Source organism: Crotalus tigris, unplaced genomic scaffold, assembly GCF_016545835.1.
Source record: "Crotalus tigris isolate CLP2741 ecotype Arizona unplaced genomic scaffold, ASM1654583v1 scf7180000017668.6805642782:7212621, whole genome shotgun sequence".
NCBI lineage: Eukaryota > Metazoa > Chordata > Lepidosauria > Squamata > Viperidae > Crotalus > Crotalus tigris.
The window spans coordinates 3581767-3604557 of record NW_024096554.1 but is presented as its reverse complement, the minus strand read 5'-3'; the positions used below and the strand labels follow the sequence as shown (position 1 = coordinate 3604557).

At 33.7% G+C, this 22791-nt stretch overlaps 1 protein-coding gene across 3 annotated transcripts in view; it reads left to right on the top strand.

The window, feature by feature from the left end:
* GLP1R (glucagon like peptide 1 receptor) overlaps positions 1-22791 on the top strand; it is a 116021-nt gene that overhangs the window by 37320 nt on the left and 55910 nt on the right. For all 3 annotated transcript variants that reach the window (XM_039337108.1, XM_039337107.1, XM_039337106.1), the window contains exons 4-9: positions 7681-7777; positions 9198-9308; positions 16313-16413; positions 19111-19217; positions 20428-20581; positions 21961-22120. In XM_039337108.1, coding sequence (XP_039193042.1) covers positions 7681-7777; positions 9198-9308; positions 16313-16413; positions 19111-19217; positions 20428-20581; positions 21961-22120 — 730 coding nt within the window. The remainder of the gene's footprint in view (positions 1-7680; positions 7778-9197; positions 9309-16312; positions 16414-19110; positions 19218-20427; positions 20582-21960; positions 22121-22791) is intronic.

Here is a 22791-nt window from a genome sequence, read left to right as displayed (position 1 = left end):
CCAAAAGATTCAATCTGGATGGATATTAGATCTGGCTTTGGTTCTTGATCATTGAAAAATACTCCTGAGTGTTTTTTGTTTGAGTCATTTATTCAAAGATCCATAAGATTTTCAGCATGAAGGACTGAATCTGAAAAGTGGCAAACATGAGTTTAGTGTAGTTTCTATTAAAAATAAAAATTGGTTTATAAAAATTGGCAATGCATTTCCATTTGATTCTTGGTTCAGATCTTTCTTCAATTGGATAATTAATAATTCTCAGATTAAATGAAATGTATTGCCTGAATGAAGGATTTCTCTGATTTCTGCACAATTTGTACTCTGTATCTATCTTATCCATTTCATTGCCATCCCATGTACAATGTATACTGTTGTTTTGCTTTTCACATATTTTCTCATTTTACTGAAATATCATAATGTTCCCAGAAGTACCCTTTGGTATAAGATCTGCTCGAGGTTTGTCTTTTGAGATCTGTTTTATGGTATTTTCCCTCCAGTCAAGGCACATTCAGAGCCCTCACTAAACAATCTGAGAGTCTTGATTTAGTTAGGAAATTTAAAGACAGAGTACAATAAATTGTTGTGAGCTTAAAAATTGAATAAAAATATACAAAACCTAATTTCCAACCCACCAGTTTTCATCATGTACACAATATATATTTATTGATTTCTACTGGATTCCCACAATGCTAAGAACTACAGAAAAACTGTCTGGATTATCATTATGTCACAGAGTCCTCCTGTGTAAGAAATATAGAAGATCTGAAAAGCTTTCTGTAAAATGGAGTGTGAAATGTAATGTAACTTCCTTCTGATAGAAATGTGGTAATTTAGCAAGATGGTTAAGCTTTGATTGACCAAAGGATTATATCTGACATAGCTAATGCCATACGTATTGGCAAATGATGTAAGGCACTTTCCTGGAACAGATTGTGTTAACATACTTTGCAGTTAAAGAAACAAATTCTACAATTACATTTTCAGTTTGGATTGTTCTGAGCTTATTTAGTCAAAAGCATTTGACTAGGCTTATGTGTTTTAAGATAAATGCTCATTAGATTTTTTGGGGGGAAAGTTATTTATGTTAAAACAACATTTCATGAAAATGCTCATGTATTTTTATGTAAAATTGTTTTTATGTAAAATTCCTTTTATCTGTATTATATGTTAATGTACACTTTGATTTTCATTCTTTCATAATATTTTTTTTTTAAGTCAATCTGATATATGTTGTCTGAAAATTATGGCCAATAATCTTTCTGAATTTTATTTGCCTGAATTACAGCAACACAATGTTTCTATTAAAATGGAACCCTATAAATTAGGCATTCTTGCAAGAGGGGCTATCTTATTATTTTTTTATTATAGTTTGTTAATAATATTCCAAAGCCTGGCTAGGCATAATATAAAAACCACTACAGTCTGTAGTTAAAGTCTTTGCTTAAAGTAATAAAAATAGTATTCCTTTATTTTATTTCCATAGAATGGATCTATACATATACACACATAAATATGTTTGTGTGTTTGTTTTTATAAACAGGTAGTCCTCGACTTATGATCACAATTGAACCCAAAATTTCTGTTGTTAACTGAGACATTTGATAAGTGAATTTTGCCACATTTTATGACCTTTCTTGCCATAGTTCTTAAGTGAATCACTGCAGTTGATAAGTAAGTAAGTTCCTTCTGGAACAACACAGAACAAGATTGCTTCTTCTCTATTTGTTCTCTCTTTGCTGTTATTTCAGTTATCTTCTATTAGATTTTTTTTTAGCTATTCTTTATGGTCATGCCTTCTGATCTTGCACACCATCTTGGTAGCTCTCCTCTAAATTCATGCAGTTTAAAAAGGACATTGAAAAACTGTCTGGTATTGACACAATATTCCAGGTGAATTTGACCAAGCTAAAATGTAATGGGATAATTACTTTTTGTGACAATTACTCAAACTCATGTTAATAGATCTCAAAAGAGCATCACACTCTTGCTTATGTTCAACTTGCGATCTACTACAACATCCAGATCCTTTTCATATCTACAGTTGCCAAACCAGGTCTGTTCCATCTTTCTATCTTTCTTTGTAATTTCATCCTGTACAGTTTGGCCATTGTTCAAGCCTATTTAGATCTTTTTGAATCTTTTCTTTTGGTTCTAAAGCATTAACCATTCCTTCTAATTTTGTATAATCTGTAAATTGTATAACTATTCCCTCAACCCCTTCACCTAAGTCATTAACTAAACTGTTGAATACTATAGGGCCCAAGGTGTTGCTTGGTGGTATCTCACTGCTTTCCAATCTGACATGGAGCCATTTTTAATGATAGAAATTTCTGTGTCTAAGCCCGTATATTAATATATGTCATACCTAATAACTTATTTTTTTAGAAGCCTTTACTGCTATTTCCTGTTTTGTTTATCTTTAATTAACTCTCTTGCATCACTGTGGAACCTGATATTTGTTTCAGTTATTGTAAGCCCTTAAAACCAATTCCATCTAGTAGTAACTTAATTATAGTGCGAAACTTTGGTTATCATTATTCATAATTGAATCATCCCATAAAATGCTTCAACAGTTATATCTATGCCAGGATGAATGTAACATTCCTATATTTTATTTTTTTTAAAAATCTAAATTAGTGGAACTAAATCTGCTTGTTCTGAATTTTAATTCCTAAATCAGATCCACAGTTGCAATTCAGGTTTTAGCAAGAACTATACTACCAAGGATTAGACTCACAGCAGAGAGCTTTGTATTGTAAAGATAAAGAGAATAATTATTATTAAAAATTATACAAATAAAGGCAGTTGATAAATGTGTATGTTGGGTAACAAACACATAGGTTGCATTGCCTTTTATGATTCCCTGAGAGCATCTTTGTAATTGACCACAATGACTTATAATAACATTGGCTGTTTGTTACCACAAAAATAGTTCCTTCCTCCTCCAATGTCTTCTCCATCTGAAGCCTGAACGGGGGTGGCTTTTCAGTTGCTTCTTTTTTCAGTTACGTGCAGAGAAATATAGAAATGCATAGCAGAAAACAATGTTCCACATTTACACTTTTTAGCATTAATCCTAACTTCTGTGGAGGGTGATGGTCTTGATTTTAGTGCTTAATTGGCCACATTGGTATATTAAGAGGTAAGTGGTGTACCTTTCTAATGTACAGTGTATGTAGAAAATTTAAAAATATGTTTCTGGAAAATCAAAGGAAGCATCATAAAACTCAATGTTTGAGCAGGACTAAAATGGTTGAATGTAGTGTTTCTAAATTAAACAAGACACTATGAATCTATCTGCAGTCAGTAATGAAATATTATGCATATTTAAATTAGAGTAATTCTTATAGGGTATGGTAGTAGAATAAATGCAAATAGGATGAACCTGTGTAGAATTAAATTTCAGAGTAATTGAAAGGGATCTAAATGTTAACATTCTTGATAAACAAAGATGAATGCCATTTATTAAAATATTTACCCTGTCTTTCATTCATGTAGATCAGGGGTTCCCAACCAGGGGTGCAAGATGATATTCCAGGGGTGTGAAAACGTGGTTTTTCAAAATTATAGTCTATATGCATAATTCATTGCCTTTATTTCAAACTTTTGTAAGGAGTGCAAGAATATATCAGAAGCATTCTAGTGGTACGGGGTATAGAAAAGGTTGGGAGCCTCTGATGTAGATCTTCATTGAGCTAATAATGTATTGTAAGCAAATGATAAATGTATGTAAAAAGTACAAACAGTAGGACAGTTGATTAAACCCCAAAACTGGAGAAGCCCAACTAGAGCAGACAGTGAATTTTTGCTCAGTTACAGTATGACATACAAAATATTGTGCTTAAATATGTGATCTGAGAACAGATGAATTAATCTGGCATTTTGAGGAAAATAATTTAGAAGTCTCTGTTCTAAAGAAGTGCTAATCAGTATTGTTTAGCTAACCATAACTACATTCTTGCAATTATTAAGTGTACTCAAAATACAAATAGTAACTCCGTTCAAAAATATTCATAACAAGTCCTTTGAGTTTGTCAATTAAACATCTTACAATATAATCATCTTCAAGCTTAAAAATGTTTGCTTAAAAATGCTACTAAGGTGTAGCGTTCATATTATATAAGGAAGAAAGTTCCGTAGGATTGGCAGAGTTTCCCTCTGTTTTGCTATCCCACACAGAGACAGAATTATCAGGTATGATGACGAGACTATCCATCCAGTTGTGTCTGACTCTTGGCAATTTTATGGACCAGGTCTCCACATCTTCCAATCTTGCACTAATTCTTTGAGTTGCTCTATGCTCTGGCTGGTATGAACTTGGATAGTGTCCAACCACCATGTTCTTTGATGGCCTGGTTTTCCTTTACGAATTACTAATAGACCTTTATGAATAACATATGTAAGATGGGAAGATTTCACTGGAAATTCAGGTGGCCAGTGAATTCTAATTTATAGAACAATTAAAGTATAAACTTTGTGTTCATATATACACACACACATACATACATTCAAAAAATGTATTACACATGAATGTAACTTTTTCAATTAAGTTGTGAAAATTATATCCCAAGAAATGCCTTGTTTTTCTTTCTTCTACTTTTTTTTGCCAGAAATAAAGCACAGATATGCAAAATCACGGCATCTCTCCTCCTCTAAATTCATGCAATCAGGATACAACTATAAGAGCTATTAATCTTCTGCTTGGGGATATAGACTTGTATCCACAATTCTGGTCAGGAGATGTATCAGCAGTTTAGTGGTAGATTTTGCATCTTTAGGTTTCTGCCGATGGTTTTATGACTTTTTCTTAAGCATGCTGCCCGAACTACCCTGAGTACAAGGGAAATAGTTTAGATGAGTCATTAGTTATTTAAAGGAATGTAAATTTTACAGTTCATTATCATGTTTTATAGAATTTGGTTTTAGAAGGTATATAATGAAAAGATAGAAAAATGTACCAAAATTTTATCATTTGTAATGCTAGTAAAAAAAAATTGCATTCAGATTCATTTCTTTTAAAATGTTGTTCCCATTTTCAGATAATCTCAAATAATTACTTATTCTTTGTACTGCAAAATACTTAATAAAAATGAAAAGTCAAAACTAATGCTTTCTCGTTGTATGAATTGCTATGAAATGGTGCCAGTCTGGAAGCCTTACTCTGTGGTTACAACTTGTCTTCTTGATGTAATCTAGCCTGTCCAGTTATCAAAATTATAAATCATAGGTTCATTTTCTTCTGTTTTACACAAAAAATCCACGCAAGATTTCCAGTCAGCAATAAAGATATTATCTTTTATCAAATGTCAATTTAATAATCTTAGAAAATTCACCCAACCATTCTTGTGGATAGAGTTGAATCTTTCCATCTTTGTGTATAAAATAATCTTGCTACAAATACCATATACAGAAACAAAATTTCATCACATTTTCCAATGGTTTGTCCATCAACCTAAAAGAAAAACGTCTGATCTCAATTATATATTAATTTTTAAAATCCACTGCATCAGTTTATTTCTTTGAATCCAGAATTTTTTAACTTTATTATAAAATTACCAAACATAATAAAATGTCCCTTCTTGTTCTTCACATAGCCAACAGAAATTTGAAGTGCCTTTATACATTCCAGAGTTTGTCTAGTGATATATATCTATGATACCTTACTTTATAAATAAGTAAATAATCTCTTTTAAGATTATAAAAAAGTCTAATTTTCAGTCTTTTCAACCATATGTTTTCCCTTTGTCGCATCTGTACATTATGACCAAAAAAATTATCCTTCTTTATCATACATTATTTCACTTGTCCTTCTGTTTTACATTTCTATAATTACATGTTCATTATTTGTATGTAATATTGTTTCAAACTCTGCTCACAATGTTCAAAACCAAGAACTCTTTGTTTACTTTAAACCATTCTAATAATTGTAAAGAAGTTAACTATACCCCATTTAACTCATGGTTTTTCCCCCACCACAAAAATTTAGAAATGTTCTTCTGCCACTGTTTAAATGGTACATCAGTTATCAAACAAGTATTGTCTGAGACAAACACATTATTCTAGGCAAGATATTTCTTTTTATCACAAAAATTCTCCCCAGAAATGACAGTTATAGTTTTTCCCATTTTAACATGTCTTTTTAAACTTTATTCTATGTCTCAACCTACTCCTTTTGAAATAACATATAGGTCATGTTTGTCATAATGATCTGAACTTTTCTAGCACATTCTATAAGGAATAAATGTTTATGAGATTATTCCACATCTTGTTTGACCAAATTCAACATGCTCCAGAAGCATTTTAGGTAGATATAATAATAATAATAATAATAATAATAATAATAATAATAATACCATCAAACATCCACATCTGCCTATCCCAGTCCTGGGTAAGGACTCGATAGGTAGACAAAATGCCAAATCCAGTCTGAACATCTGGCTGACTGTACGATGATTGAATAATAATATCTGTAATACCATCAAACATCCACATCTGCCTATCCCAGGTCCTGGGTAAGGACTCGATAGATAGACAAAATGGCAAATCCAGTCTGAACATCTGGCTGACTGTGCGATGATCCATAATAATAATAAAGTTGGAAGGGACCTTGGAGGTTATCAAGTCCAACCCCCTGCTCAGGCAGGTAACCCTATACCATTTCGGACAAATGGCTGTCCAGTTTCTTCTTTATAACTTCCAGTGTTGGAGCATTCACCACTTCTGGAGGCAAGTTGTTCCACTGGTTAATTGTTCTAACTGTCAGGAAGTTTCTCCTTAGTTCTAGGTTGCTTCTCTCTTTGGTTAGTTTCCATCCATTGCTTCTTGTCCTGCCCTCAGGCACTTTGGAAAATAGCTTGACTCCCTCTTCTTTGTGTCAGCCCCTGAGATATTGGAACACTGCTATCATGTTCCCCCTCATCCTTCTCTTCATTAAACTAGACATACCCAATTCCAGCAACCGTTCCTTATGTTCTACTTCTACCCATGATATCATAGCTGTACTAAAGTACGTACAGTCAACCAACGTGCAGCTAGCATTACTGTGAGCTTTCCATATACTTTTATCTATAAACATTGGAAAAGACATCATACATCCTTATATAATTCAGCTCATTGTTGAACCGTTTTCTAAGCATTCCATTTATTTTCAACACATGCTTTAATTTCATCATACAGAACTCTTATCACACTCAACAATAACCCTTCAGTTAGCATCTGTATTGTGAGTTATTGTCAAACATATCTAGCAATTTTGTAATTTTGAAAGGATAGTCTGTTCATTAAAGAAGATTGAAGCCCCTGCACACTGGAGTCAGTGTGTAATTATAATAAATCATGTCAGATGCCAACAAAATAGTGCATGAAAGAACAACTCATGAATAATTAATTTGGAGCTGGCTATCAATAAGCAAAGTTAAAAATGATTGTTAGTATCAGTTTTGTGTTTTACAATTAGAAAGGTGTATCATACAGAGTAAAGATTACTGTAGCAAAATTTAGCCAAGTATAAATTTTGAACATTAATTACTAATTTGTCTCTGGTTCCTGCAATTATGTGCTACTTCATAATTTCCAGTTGTGAATTTGAAGAGATACTTAATTGATAAATAGTTGCTTTAATATTATGGGAAATAATCTCGGGACAATTGGATTTAACTGACTCATTTTCTTCCTTTTCAGAAACCATATTCTTCATTTCCTTCCCTAAAGCAGAACTGGGAAGAATATCGGCTTCAGTGTTTAAAGTATCTCCGAGAAACGCCCCCTCTTGTGGCAGGTAGGGCTTCTTAAAACATATGGCAACCACAAACATATCAATCAACTTTGGAGTGCCACAGAATATTGTCTAAAAATGTTGCCAAACACTCCAAAAGCAGAGTCTTAATAAGGTTCAAACTTCAAACAAAGATCGATTTGTACACTTTCTCACATCTACCATTGAACATTTTTTTAAAAGCATATTCTAGCTATATCACAAAATATTGGGGTTTTTAGCTATAAAAGGTATTTTAACTATAAAAGACATTAGAAAAAAACAGCCTGGTTTGATGTTTAGAAAAATCTTTATCACTAGAACATTTGGTTGTATGTCTGAATTTAATCAATTCATACAGATAAATGTTTAGATCTGATTCTGAACCACTTTTTTTTTCATTGCTCCCTCTCAGAATTGCACTGCCAGTAACAGCCGTGGAGAATTATTCTTACTTGTAATAATAATAGCCAGATGGAATTAATTTCCCCTTATCTTTTTGGGCGGCTAATACTGTTAATTGTCATGGTTTAATAAAGCTGGTGTAGTTTTAACATGTTGAATAATGCTGTATGATGGTCTTTTAAAAGAGAATTTCTGCCGTATATCAATGCATATCATTTACAATTTAAAACAACATGACAAAAGATCTCTGTCTAGGACAAATACATGAAGTTCCCTGAATAATTTGATAGACCAGTAAGGACAATACTAGGTATTATGTGTTGTAAGTGAGACAAAGTGAAAGATTCCTAGGTGGTCTCAATGAAAGCAGTTGCTTTCTCGACCATACCCATAGTCTTATTTATTTAAGTCACTATCATATGGTTTCTATCTGTCGGCTGAAACCAGAAGAAATTGTAATTTACTGTCCTTGATATAGAGGCTTTTATTAGTGCAATATTCTTAATGAGATGATCAGCAATGTCTAATTAAGAATACTTAGATCTAATAGCGTAATTTTCACTTTGTTAGTAAAATAGTCGACCTGGGACCAATATTTGGTTCAATTCTTAAGATTCATTCTGAACATATAAATATATACACGGTCGACAGCTTTTGAATTTGAAGTTTTGTTAGCTGTGCTGCAAAGAATATTGCAACAATTCGTGCAATGTTGTACACTTCCTTTTTACAGTTAAGTAATTTATGATTGATAGTAGGTTATAAATGTGAAAACAAAATCTCTGAGAAAGGTTTAATTCAACAAGGAAAAAATCTAATTGAGGATTTGAACTGTTGAATTTTGAGGTTTAATTGTAAGGTTAAATCTTAAATGTCTCCTTCTAAAATTCAATTTGCTGCTTTGAAATTGTATTTAATAATAAAAAAATCAGGATCGAAATATTTCTAAAGTCTAATAATTGAACTAATACATTTAATACAATGTTATGTATTGTTTTCTTTTTCTCTGCTGATTTCTTCTAAATTATTTTCTTCACAGAAGGCAAGTTTTGCAACAGGACTTTTGACAACTATGTCTGCTGGCCTGATGGTATTCCTGGCACCTTTGTGAATATGAGCTGCCCTTGGTATTTACCATCAGGTAGCTCAGGTAAGTTACTTGCATACCAATCCTCGAGAAAGGTCAAAATATACTTTCTTCTCACTAAGATGCTAAACTTGTCAAAAGCTCAACTCCCGTCAGGCAGTGTTCTATAGCCTGTTGCTCTTCAACGATAGTACATGTAGTCCTTGATTTATGATGACAATTGGGATCAGAACCACTGTCAAGCAATGTGGTCATTAAGTGAGTCATCATGTGACCATGTTTGATTTTGCAACCTTTTTTTTGTCTCCATTGGCTTTGATTACTGGAAACCTGCTAGGAAGTTTGCAAATGGTGTCACCCTGCAATATTGCAACCATTGTAAATTCAAGGCAGTTGTCAAGTGCTTAGATCACAAACATGTAACAATAGTGACCTACAACAGTCATAAGTCATAAATTACTTTTTTCAACCCCATCGTAACTTAGAATAGTTACTAAATGAATAGTCTTAAGTATGTAGATCTATGGCTCCCTGAATTATCAGGTATGCTTGGCCAGAGATATCATTAGCTATGATCCTCAGACCTCTAGGGATTTATTATTTTAACAGATTTTCCAGAACGAGGAAAGCGTTATGATGCAATGGGTTAGATTTTAGCTGACCTATGTACTATAAGATAGGATTAGATATCTTGTGGCATTTTTAAAAATTGCTGATCTACAAGGTCCAGCAGTCTTAGCCAGCACTACCAGTGGTGAGGAATGCCAAAATTAGTGGCTTAGCAGATTCTGGAAACCCAGAAATTGGTTTAAAATATTATTGTTTCATACAAATAATATTATTTGTAACAAATAATATGTGGGAAGATGAGTCCTAGACTGGAACAGCTGTTAATGAAAATTGGCCTCAGATTGTTGCAAATTACTTGCTTGGCAGCTTTTAGGAATTTTAAGCAGAACGGTCTGATTTTATTCATTCTCTTTCAGAGATACAAATGGAAAGAATAGCCTTCTAAAAATATTTAGAAGTAAACTTTTATTTTAAGAATATGTGTCTAGAATTTAAGAATGTAAGTAAGGGATTGGGAAATCTCTTAAACACCCTGCATGAAGAATTAGAGACCTTCCCTCAAGTAGTCTGTTTATTTACTATCCTTAGGATTCATGACAGCAATTTTGGCTGCTCAGTATTAACAGCCTTCAGTGTGGGAAAAAGAACCAAGATTTACCATATTCCTGCACCTTAAATAAATTATCACAATTGGCTGCATCTTTAATATATTTTTGAAAATAAGCAAAAGCTGTGTTATGTAGGGATAGCACCAGTGTTTGGATTTCTGGTGAGTTGATCATTAAAAGTCAGTAGCTTTTGTCATTTTTTTAAAAGGCATATAATATTTACTGGAAGCAAGAGATAGTTCTATATTCCTTCAATGAAAAAAGCTAAAATCTATTAATTAATCTAGGTAATAATAGTTTCTGACCTTGATAGATTCTCCAAAACATATTTTGCTTCATGGAAGTAATTATATCTACAGTAAATGGGAGAGAAGGGATGTTTTACGTTGGAGCCCTCAAATTGGATTAGTACAATATTTCAGCACTTTCAGTTGTTAATTGTCTATTTTGATATGAAAAACTCAAGGGATTTGAGTACTGTTTTGTCCTTTTGTCCACTTGTCCAGATTTTTCCTTCTACGCCTTTATATTTTGCAGTAGGACTCAAGGCAAATCATAGTGATGCCAAAATGATAATATGCATTTGGTGATACCATCGCTCAACATTTATAAGAAATCAGAATCAGATAAAATTAGAGATAAAATGAAGATAATGATAGGTACCATTATGTGTATAATAGGAGCACAAGGAGACAGCTAATGGTCCATCTCTTTTTAAAAACTGTAAAAGAGTTTTTAAAACTTGGAAAAGAGCTCTGTTAAAAAAGATGGTTCATATAATTTGTATAATTTAGTCTTTGTTCATTTTTATAATTTAAACTCAGCTGCCAGTAACTCTGTGTTAATTAAAAAAACCTTGGAGATGCAAAGGTGATCCATTTTACATTTTATATCTCTTTCAAGGTCCAGTATAAATCCTGTAAAACTGAAATCTTCCAAAGATGCAAGTTCCCAACAAGACTTATAGGAACTATAATCATGCTTACTATTTATGGCTTTTCAGAATAGAGGAAACCCAGGATAGTATTAAATGTCCATAGAGTCCTCTGATGTATCTATATAACTTAAGCAGGATCTTTAAGACAGGGACAAGCAATGCATTGCTTCAAACTATACTTAGATTAAGAAAATGCACTGAGGGGCTGAACTGTGCTAAGACATGTTGTATGAATCATATACTTTGATAAAAGTTTGGGCAATAACATACCTTTCATTTATGTATTTATAATCAGACACGCACTTTATATTTTACTTTGGTTTATGAGTAAAAGAAGTCAGCACCACTCATAAGTGTTGTGAGAAGGGTGGTCATCAAGTTAAATGAATAGATGGATGGATGGAGAAAATAAATAAATAAATGAGGATATGAATAATTCATTAACTGATCTATGCACAGTACATATTCAGAACAAGAGGCTTTGTCTAAACAAATGTTCTTCCAAGTCCCACTACTTATAGAAAAAAATTAAAATGAAGGGAATTTTTAGATGTATCTAGTCAACATTTGCTGTGTGTTTAGAGGAGGGATATTAGTTGGAACACATGTAGAGGATCATGCCAAGTAAACAGTAAGGCTTATTTGAATTCTTATTTCACAGTAGAAGAAGCAATCATTTTGGGAGGTCCTTTCACATCTACCTGACAACACTGCTGTGCTGTACTGTGTATTTATACTGTGTACTGGATACAGCAATCTTTCAGACTATCTAGTCCCAAGGGATGTAGAACTTTTCATGTCAGAAGCAATTATATCAGAATAGGTTTAGACAGCCAGTGAAGCTGTGCTAAGGTCAATGATTTGGTTAAAGCATTCTTAGCCAGTTGACAGTTCTGAATACTTTTCAAAGCCAATCTGGGTAAATTTGTTAACTGTAGCCATTCTGGGACGTTACAGAGGCATTGTTGCTTCATAAATTTTGCATATAAAAAAGAAAATTTGTTTTTATGTTGTGATGTTAATTCACTGAGGCAAGAAATTAATACACATTTGTATGCTGCATAATATAGAATCATTCACATGGACATAAGACATAGCTATGATTTGCTCTAGATTAGTAGCTACTTGTAGCATCAGTGCAATCAGATCAATAACTAGCCAGTCCTAAATTTTGCAAATAATTTCGATTGTATCAGAACAGTGACATGGAATTATTTTCTGGGAAAGGGTTAAGTAAAGATCCATGGGAGAGATAAAAATGCTACCAAACAATTTGCTGAAAATTGTTATTTCTAAAGTCTAGTTGGATCAATGTATCCTTTTATATATAAACTGGTGAATTTTGCTTGTATTTACAGAAAAACGAATTTGAACCCCCAACTACCTGCTAGCTTCTTTCATGTATCATTATTTTAAGAGGGTATCACTGTGTTCCAGTTTCTTTAAAATATTATTTTTAAACTTTGCAGTGACCACTATCATTTTGTCATCACTATATGTACAAAGAAAACAGTGTGAGAATAACAAGAAGTATACATTAGATACACTCTAACTTACAATTACTTCAACAGAAAGTAAGTCTGTAAATTCTGTAAGCAGAGTTTGCCCAGCCTACAGGCCAGCCCTTTCCATTGGAAGCCCAATATATTGCATAAATTAGAAAAGAAAATCTCCACTATGATACCTATTTTTGTTATCAGAGGCAAAAACATTTTGTCAAGACAATCAACCACAGCCAGGAATTCAGCCCTTTCTTATAAACTTCAGATTCACAACTCCCTTTTGGAAGAAAATTGCTCCCTCTTCAGAACATTTTCTTTGTGGACAATTAAGAAGAGTTATTAAATTTGGGATAGCTTTCAATGTTCAAAATGCACACACAATGCACGGAGAGAAAACTCTACTCTGCTTCATCTCTCTCAGTGTGTCTTTCCTTGTCTGGATAAATTGTAATAGTCTATGAGTTGCTGTAATTTGTTTCAAAGATAAATTATGTGGCAATTTATTTTGAAGGACAATTGGGTGACTAATCTCCCACTATTCCTGTTCTGCAGCTGCACAAAAATACCAATCAGGTTGGCTATTTTAACAGGGAAAGCATTTGAAAGAGCTAGCTGATAAAATATTTGTGAGCCTCCTGGCATGTGATAACATAGTTTCCTATATTCAAAAGACTTTAGCCAGCTGTAACATTTGATTTGATTTATAAGCTTATCACAGAACAAGACAAATGATATTAACTCCAGATCTAACTGTTGTCCTCCCTTCTTTTTCTTTTATGTGCATATAGGGACTGCTTGAATTCTAGGCACCACTCCATATCTTTAAACATTTAATATTAATAAGGTGTAATTAACATGGAATTCTAGCATATAGACTCAAAGAGAGTTGCTTCTAAAAAACTAACTTTGTTTGAATGCATGTTCCATCAGAAACTAAAAAAAATCAAAGCCCTAGCCTAATTGTGTAGTTTTACAGCATAATTTCTGGAATATTGCTCCCCTTTGAATAAGATTTAAATGCTTATTGATTTCTCTGGTTCTAGACAATACACGAGAAAAATAAGATCCCCAAGAAGAAGTAAGAGCTTAGCAATTGGACATTAACTTAAAGTTGTTTATAGATCATCAACAAAAGTATATTCATAAAGCTACACTAACCCTCTGATAATTGGACTTAAGTCCGGAATTACATGGCAGATCTTTTATTTTGCTATGGCCCAGTACTGCCTCCTAAAACATTTGACCCTATGCTGAGAGAATAGATGGAATTCAACTTTTATTACCCAGAAAACACTCTTCCATGTAAAAGGAATCTGCCTGGGAGGTTTTAAATCATTTCTTATTTTGGTTTATAATACAAAAGTACATAATTAAAAACTATTTCAGACTACAATGCCATGTCCTTGGAATATTATTTTTTTTTTTTAGATTTTCATTGCAAAGTCAGAAACTTTATTGTAGAGTGCTCGTTGAGCTTGATTCTTTGCCTGCAGACATTTCATAACCCAACTAGGTAACCACATCAGCAACAAACTTGCATTAATTGGATAATAAAACATATGAAGTAAATAAGCAAGCAGGATCAGAGAGCAGCAAGAATTCCACTGTTAAGCCTGAGATACTTCTACTCTCTTTTCTTGAAGTTTTAAGGTGGGGAAGATGGGGGATTCTTATAAGTGTGGAATTTTTGTTGTTGTTGAAAACATCCAATAATTTATTAGTAGAGTAAGAGAAAATTTGAATCTCAAGCTGTTTCAGTTTTTTTTCCCCCAAGTTCCTAGTTCAGAAGGTTTGAACCAGCCAAAATAGAAAGGCTGGACTGAGCAATATTGTCATCAGCTACCAAAAGTAGCTGCTGCCTTATTTCTGTCCTAGATCACTGAATATCAAAGTGTAGCAGAATCTCCAGTTAGACTGGAGATGTTAAGAGAGGCCCAGAATCCTTGAAGCCTTATCTTCCAATTCTCAAGGGAACACAGTCAGTCTGGTGAGATTCTTGTAACATAGTTGACTAGCAATGAAACTCTTGTTGAAACTCTTCACAAGTGGTTCTGGTTGCTTTGGCTTGACACAAAGTCAAGTTTTACAATGAATTGAAAATGCCCTGCCAGTATATATAAAACTTTATTCTAGAATTTCCTTGTAAAAAAAAACGTTATGAACAAGAAGGAGGGTTGCTGGCGCGCGTGGGGCCCGGTGGGTGCCTTACCTCCCTGTGCTCGCCGGCCTCCCACCTCCCACCCCTGGCCCTCTTTTACTTACTTTTAATAGTTGCCGTGAAATGGTCATTCGACCCCAAATGGGGTTGCGACCCACAGGTTGAGAACCACTGGCACTATACTAAGTATTTTTGTTAATATCCCTTTGGATACAAAGTCTTGTTATTTGTTTTTAAAGGGATTTCAAAAAGCATTTCAGTAAAAAAACTATATTGGTGTTAAATGAAATATGCAGCAAAAATAATAAGCAAAAAGAATGTTAAAACCATATTATTTCAGATTAAAGAAGATTGCCTTGAGAATAATCTGAAGTTTGCTAATATTAGATAAATGCTATCAGGCAGATCAGTCATGTTTTTTGTAGGAATCCTGAGTATTGGAATATGTAGAGTAAAAATAATGGGATATTCCTATGAGCATCTACATAATGTGGGGTTTTAAAGAATTTTTGTATCCTGCCTTTATTATTATTTTTGTTATCTACCACTCTTCCTGCCCCTATTTTCTCCATAACAACAATCCTATGAGGTGGGTTGAGCTGAGAAAAAGTGACTACCTTAAATTAACCAGCCAGCTTTCAGACCTAAGGTGGGAACAGAACTCACAGTCTCCTGTTTTCTAGCTTGTTGCTTTATCCACTAGACAAAACTGAGTATTAGCAGCCTAGTTTGATTTAAAACTCAAGAATGGGTGGCATGTCCTGTGGCGTTTCTTCTTTTTAGAAATTAAACATTACAACTTTATAATTAAACATAAGATGATTTCCTTATTTGATAATACTGCAGCAAAATTTATGACATATAGTTAGTTGAATATAATGCTATATTGGCAGTACAGAAAAGACTAGGCTGCAAATTATTTGATTGTTTCTTACATGCCAGTCAAATACTACTTTTTTTATCTGGTGGTAGAGAAATTGTTTCCACTACAAATGGTCCGGTTCTGGGAATAGATTGGTTTTAAATTTATATAGAGTTAAACCTCTAGTGTACTGAGAAACTTTGCTTGCCAAGATCGGTACAAAGATTTGAAGCCCACAAATTCAATTCCACCTTTCGGGTTCCAATTTGCCTTGGACTCCCAAAAGACATAAGAAATAATTTACAATCTAGTCAGGAATGTATTAATATTGTGGGCAACTCCTGGCTAAGATTTTAACTATGTTTGGAGTTGATTTGATTGCATTTGGCTTTTCTATCACCTGCGTTTTCATTGCATGCTTGTTGCTCAGGGCAAGTTTATCGTTTCTGCACACTGGAAGGGACATGGCTGATGGAGGAGAATTCCACCAATCCATGGAGGAACATTTCTGCATGTATGGCTCCTGATGAAGTAAGCAAACAATATTTGTTTGAAGAATCTATTGCCAAAATGCTACATTCTTTGCTCTCGATGCTGTGGTAGTGTCTTAAAATAAAGTTTTCTGTTAACTGTAATAACATGGAATCTTCCATTAGTTCTTATAGAATGATTTGGATTGTTTCACAATTTTAGTGGGATTGAAAACAGGGAGATGTGACATAATATTCTTGATTGTTGTGTCCTTCAGACTTGTGATACTGATAATTGCAATAAAACGGAAGTTAGAACTTGAAAAACTTTTAACGAAACCATTTGAGTATGTGATAGTACATTGACAAAATGATATAATTTCTTCTGGTTTCATCTTCCAGGAAGATAATGAAAAAGAGAAAGGGAAATTGAATTCCACCTGCTGAAATTTCTTTGTCTTACCGCATTTCATTTATTTATTTAATTGTATCCCGCCTTTATTTTTTTTACAAATTACTCAAGGCTTTGATATTTTATTTTATAATATGTCATTTGTTTTAATTCTCTGCTATCCCGAATCTCATGTTGAATGGGAAAGTATATCATTTGTTTGAAAAAAATAAATCAATACTTGAGAAGTAATTGGAATGTAGTGAGACATGTTCTGTTTCGTGCCTTTTTGATTATTTGCCCTTAATTAGGCTAAAGTAACTAAAGAAATTCCTTTAGTTAAGGTGAAATAACAAAGTTTGCTCACTTCCTAGTATACCATGAAAATGGCACACTCCTAGCCTATTATGAATTTGGTACATTCTTATGAAGACATATCTGGATCATATCAAAGGTCATTTTGTTCCCAATGTTACCAACTAGAAGCTTTTGTGTAGGTTGCATGTTGGACAGGAGCACAATAACAATATCTTCTCAGTTATGTTAGGTCTCTAGTAAATAAAGAGCAACTTTGAAACGTAAGTGTTTACTTGCTGTGGTATAAGTATATGGGAGCTATTTTGCAAATTTAAATTAATATTGATTGAAATGCAGGAAATTCCTATCTGTTCTTTTGGATGTCTATACTATTGCTGTAAACTACATTCAGAAAAACTGAATTGTTTAATACAAGTGCAGGAGCCTTTTTCTCGCCTCTATTAGATGTTTATGAGATTATTTCACTTTTGTTTAGAAAGCTGCCCAAAAGACGCATATAGATAATAAGTTAAGTAAGTAAGTAAGTAAGTAAGTAAGTAAGTAAGTAAGTAAGTAAGTAAGTAAATAAATAAATAGAATTAAAATTATGCCTTTAGATTTAGTTGGCATTGAATTCACATTTTGCTTTAACAAAGAATCTTTTAAAATAACCTAGCTGGTAACATTGAACTCAAATGAATGGTTGCTTTCTACAAATTATGCAGTCAAAGCCGCTTAAAATCAAGAAACAGTTTTGATTTTATGCCTTTCAGTTTTTCTTTGCTGAACCATAGCCTCATCTCAAGGAACCTAAAACTAACTCTAAGATTCTAATTCAAATTCATTTTGTTTGAAATTAGCTTGATCAAGAAAGAATGCATTGATTTGAATGCCTTAATATAAAAAAGGAAACCACAGACCAATCAGTTTAACATCAATAACTGGGAAGATACTGGAAACAATAATCAAAAAACAGATCTGCAAATATCTAGAAACAAATAAAATGATAACTAGAAGCCAGCATGGGTTTGTTAAAAACAGATCATGCCAAACCAATCTTTGACAAAGGTGACTAAATTAGTAGACCACTGAAATGTTGTGGACATAATATACTTAGATTTCAGTAAGGTATTCAACAAAGTGGCCCTATCCAAGAGAATAAAATTTAATGTGGAGAAAAGCAAGGTTTTACATTTAGGCAGGAAAAAACAAAGGTATAAGAATAGATTCAGTGAAACCTGGCTCAAAAATAGTAACTGTGAGAAAGACCTTGGAGTGCTAGTGGACGATCATTTAAATATGAGCCAGCAGTGTGCAGCAGCATCCAAAAAAGCTAATACAATCATGGATTGTATAAACAGAAGAACAGACTCAAGAACACATGAAATATTAGTACTCTTTTATAAAACTCTAGTAAGACCACACCTGGAATACTGCAACCAATTTTGGTCACCATACTACAAAAAGGATGTTGAGATTTTGAAAAAAAGTGCAGAAAAGAGCAACTAGGATGATTAAAGGCCTGGAGACTAAAACATATGAAGAATGGTGGCAGGAGTTGGATATGGCTAGTCTAGAGTAAAGAAGGAGTAGGGGTGACATGATAGCAGTACTCCAATATTTGAGGGGCTGCCACAAAGATGAGGGAGTCAACTTATTTTCCAAAGCACCAGAAGGCAAGATCAGAAACAATGGATGGAAACTAATCAACTAAGCAACCTGGAATTAATTTCCTAACAGTGAGAACAATTAACCAATGGAACAACTTGTGGGTGCTTCATCTCTAGAGGTTTTTACGAAGAGACTGGACAGCCACTTGTCTCGAATTGTATAGGATCTCCTGATTGAGCAGTGGGTTGGACTAGAAGACCTCTAAGGTCCCTTTCAAATCTATTCTGATCGATTAATTGAATGTTGTGTACTGGTATGTTTGGTCAGTTTTTTTCTGTGTTTCCATGTAAAATTATTTGTTTTGCATTTCTGTCTGCTCCTTTGAAACAATCTAGGACACAACAAAACAGGAAAAACCTGGTAATTTTATTTCAGCTGTTTCTGTGTTACCCTTTTCAGGACTCATCAGAAAGACGATTGTTATTCCTTTCTGTCATCTACACCACTGGATATGCTCTGTCTTTCTCAGCCCTTATTATAGCAACTGGCATCCTTCTTTGGTTCAGGTAACCCATGTGGCTAAAAAGAATGAATTCTAGTGTAGGAAAATATCTGGTACTTGATGCTTAATTTTAAAACTTAAATGTAATGATGAATAATTAGAAGTGGTATAAAAATTAAACTTCATATGTTAGTTGGGAAATTTTCAAAGTATGAGCTTAAAGAGAAGTATATAATAAGAAGTGAAATATAGTTTGTCTTGAGTGGATTTGTGGGACAGGAAAAAAGCTGCACTATAAATAAATAAAAAGAAACCTAAACACTACTTTTAAATTAGACACAGCTAAACTGTTATGAATATTCCTTTTAATAAATTGGCAGAACATTTGTTTTGTTAGAGGTAGAAACAGAAAAACTTTTTTTCAATATAATTTTGTTCTGCTATATTCTGCTTTTAAATATGGTTTGTTATAAGTTGGTAGTAAATAAGATGTAAAGAATGCTTAAAATGTATAGTACTGTTCTGTTAAAAGAATAGATTTATGTTTATGTATTTAAAGTTCGTTTGGGTGTATGGTGTATGGTGAAAAATAATAAAAAAATTTAAAAAAAAAAGAAAGAAAGAAGGAGAAGGAGTTCCAAAGTAATGTACTGCTGCTGCAATGATGAAAGGTTTAGTCACTGAATTAAGTTTTTCTTTTTGACATGTTGAAATTTTAGTTCTCTTAACTTGATGCTCATAATGAATTTTCATTTTTGCTTATTGGGATCCCAGAAGTGAAATCATGTTCCACTTATTCCTACTGTGTGCAGGCAATTCTTTCTTAAGTGCTATATCAGTAATACTCCTCTCTTGCCTTTCAAACAATTGCTGGTAAATAGCATGATTTCTCTTGATGGTAATAGATGCTTCTGTCACAATCTCCTGCAGAAATGTGCAGAGCAATTAAACTAAGCCTGTTTTACACAATGGGTTTTTAAATCTTTACCTACGGGACTTAAAACTCAATTTTAAGGCTTTGTTTTTAAACCCTTTTCTTTTAATACTATAGAAAATGGTACCCCATGTATAGTTCAGCATGTTTTTTTTAGTATCAGTAGTTTGCTTTCTGTTTCAGAAATGAGAGCAGCCCACAAATTCATTTTTAACTCTACAGAGTAACTAGCTCATGTACACATTTCATTTTTGAACAGAGCTCCCTTAGTTCCTCACTTGACAGTCATTACAGCCTACACGTCTTCAAGTGAATTTAAGCATCATAATTATATTTACAGGCATCTGCATTGCACCAGGAACTACATTCACTTGAACCTTTTTACTTCATTTATCCTACGTGCTGTGTCCATCTTCATTAAGGACTCCATGCTCACATGGATGTACAAGACAGCTCCTCGTCAACAACAGTGGGAGAGTGTAATTTCCTACCAGGTATATGATAAGGCTAAAAATATTTTCCTAAACAGAGGTATCTGATTGCAATATATTTGCATTAAAGTGTACATTTACTTTTGGTGGAAAGCTTGTTAGATTTACATATGATTATAGATGAAAATACTTAAAATAGAAATCCCTTTCAGTTCCCTTACGGATAAGATTTCTTCTTCACTTCCATTTTCTTTTATTATTTTTTTAACTTTTCAGAAGTCTAAAAGCAACTGTTAGTGCTTAGATCATCCTTAAAATGGTAAATCTTGATAACATGTCCAACACCTGTGCTTTTTAATTACTATCCTAACAAATATGATTAGAAATAGTCCTTGAAAAAGATACCATTTTTCTCATAATAAAAACATTGAAATACCACATAATACTGTCTAGCCCAGGGTGTCAAACTGCCTGCCCATGGGCCGGGTGCGTCATGGTGAAACCGTGCCCACCCCATTGCCGGCAATGGAAAAAAGTTGCAACACGTCATGTGACGTTGAGAGTTTGATACCCCTGGTCTAGCCCCATTCCAACTCTATATAAATCAACCCACTTTTGTCTGAGAGAGGAACCAGGATGTAAGGTGTAATTGGAAATGTAGTCACTAACATTTTCAGAAGAAATGGTAGCTCTTATTTTTATTCAAAGTTTTATTTTTGAACAATGGCTTATATTCTGAGAAGAATAAACCCAAAGAAACAGACAGAAGGAGAACACACTGCCCTTCCGAAATCTCTTCAGAATATGATGAGGCATAAGCTCCTGCAGGGTTGAAAAAAGGGAATTTATGTATTTTGGCAGAGGCAAAGTTTTGCCTTCACAAAGCATCTCTGCATCCTTTTCTGGCAGCATCTGTTGCCACAATCCAGATTGCTCAACTGAGGTCTCATATCTTGAGTGATGTGTGTGTGTGTGTGTGTGTGTGTGTGTGTGTGGAAGATGAGCATAAGCAGGGCTTTTTTTCCTCATAGAACGCCCAGAATGGAGTTCCGGCACCTTTTTTGGCTGGAACCTTGTAGGGTCGGCAAGGCGGGTTGTATGACTTGTGTGAGTTCCAGCACCTTTTTTTTTTTTAGAAAAAAACCACTGAGCATAAGGGAAGCTACCTCTTGGGCAGAATAGAAATGTCCCTTTGGACATGGATGAAAACATTATAATGCTTCAAGGCAGCTAAGAAAATAGATTAAATAAGCATGGTAAAGGGGTGAATAGTGAAGGAATATCTGCTACTGAATTTGATTATTTTTTAGCCTGATGTTGACAGTCTCCAAAGATTGCTGCTGTATTATCAAACCTGTGAGGGCATTGTGGTTTCATGTGCACTTTAGATTTTTTTCTGGTCTGCGGCACCTAAAATATTTACTCAACTCTTGCTCTCTCAGGAGTCACTTAGCTGCCGTCTGATCTTTGTGATGATGCAGTATTGTGTGACTGCAAACTATTACTGGCTACTGGTGGAAGGAATGTACCTGTACACTTTACTAGCCCTCTCAGTATTTTCTGAGCAAAGAATCTTTCGACTTTATCTTTGTATTGGCTGGGGTAAGTAGGATTTCCTGCCTCTTTTTCAAATATGTATTTCTTGGTTTAATATTTTAGGAGACGTGAAATGAGGAAATACTGCTTTTTATTACAAAGACATATTGATCTTTGGATCCACTTTGTCTGCTTTTACACTCATGAAGAGTCTTTTAATAAGAACATGCTCAGAAATAATGCAGAGGCCTTTCTGAATTCTCTAGCACCATCAGTGAGGATTATATTGTAATACTAGCATTACACTTAGTCCCCATCTTACAACAGTTCATTTAGTGAGCTTTCAGAGTTACAACAGCACTGAAAAAAGTGACTTATAGCCATTTTTCACACTTATGACCATAGCAGCATCCCCATTGTCACGTGATTTACATCTGGATGCTTGGCAACTGGTTCACAGTTACGATGGCTGCAGTGTCCTGGGATCATGTGGTATAGATCTCTGTTTCATGGCTCAGAGGCATTTTTTTGTTATGTTTACTACCATGTTGCCTTATATAATCAGGCAAATCTTTAAGATAATATATAATGCTTCACTGTAAATATACATTATCTGGTAGCCTGTCATTTCATTAATCAAATCATTTTTAAACAGTGATATATTTCTGCACAGGTGCAGCATATACAAGACAAGCTTCCCAATAAATTCTGGATTGTAGAATCAATGTAGATTCTTA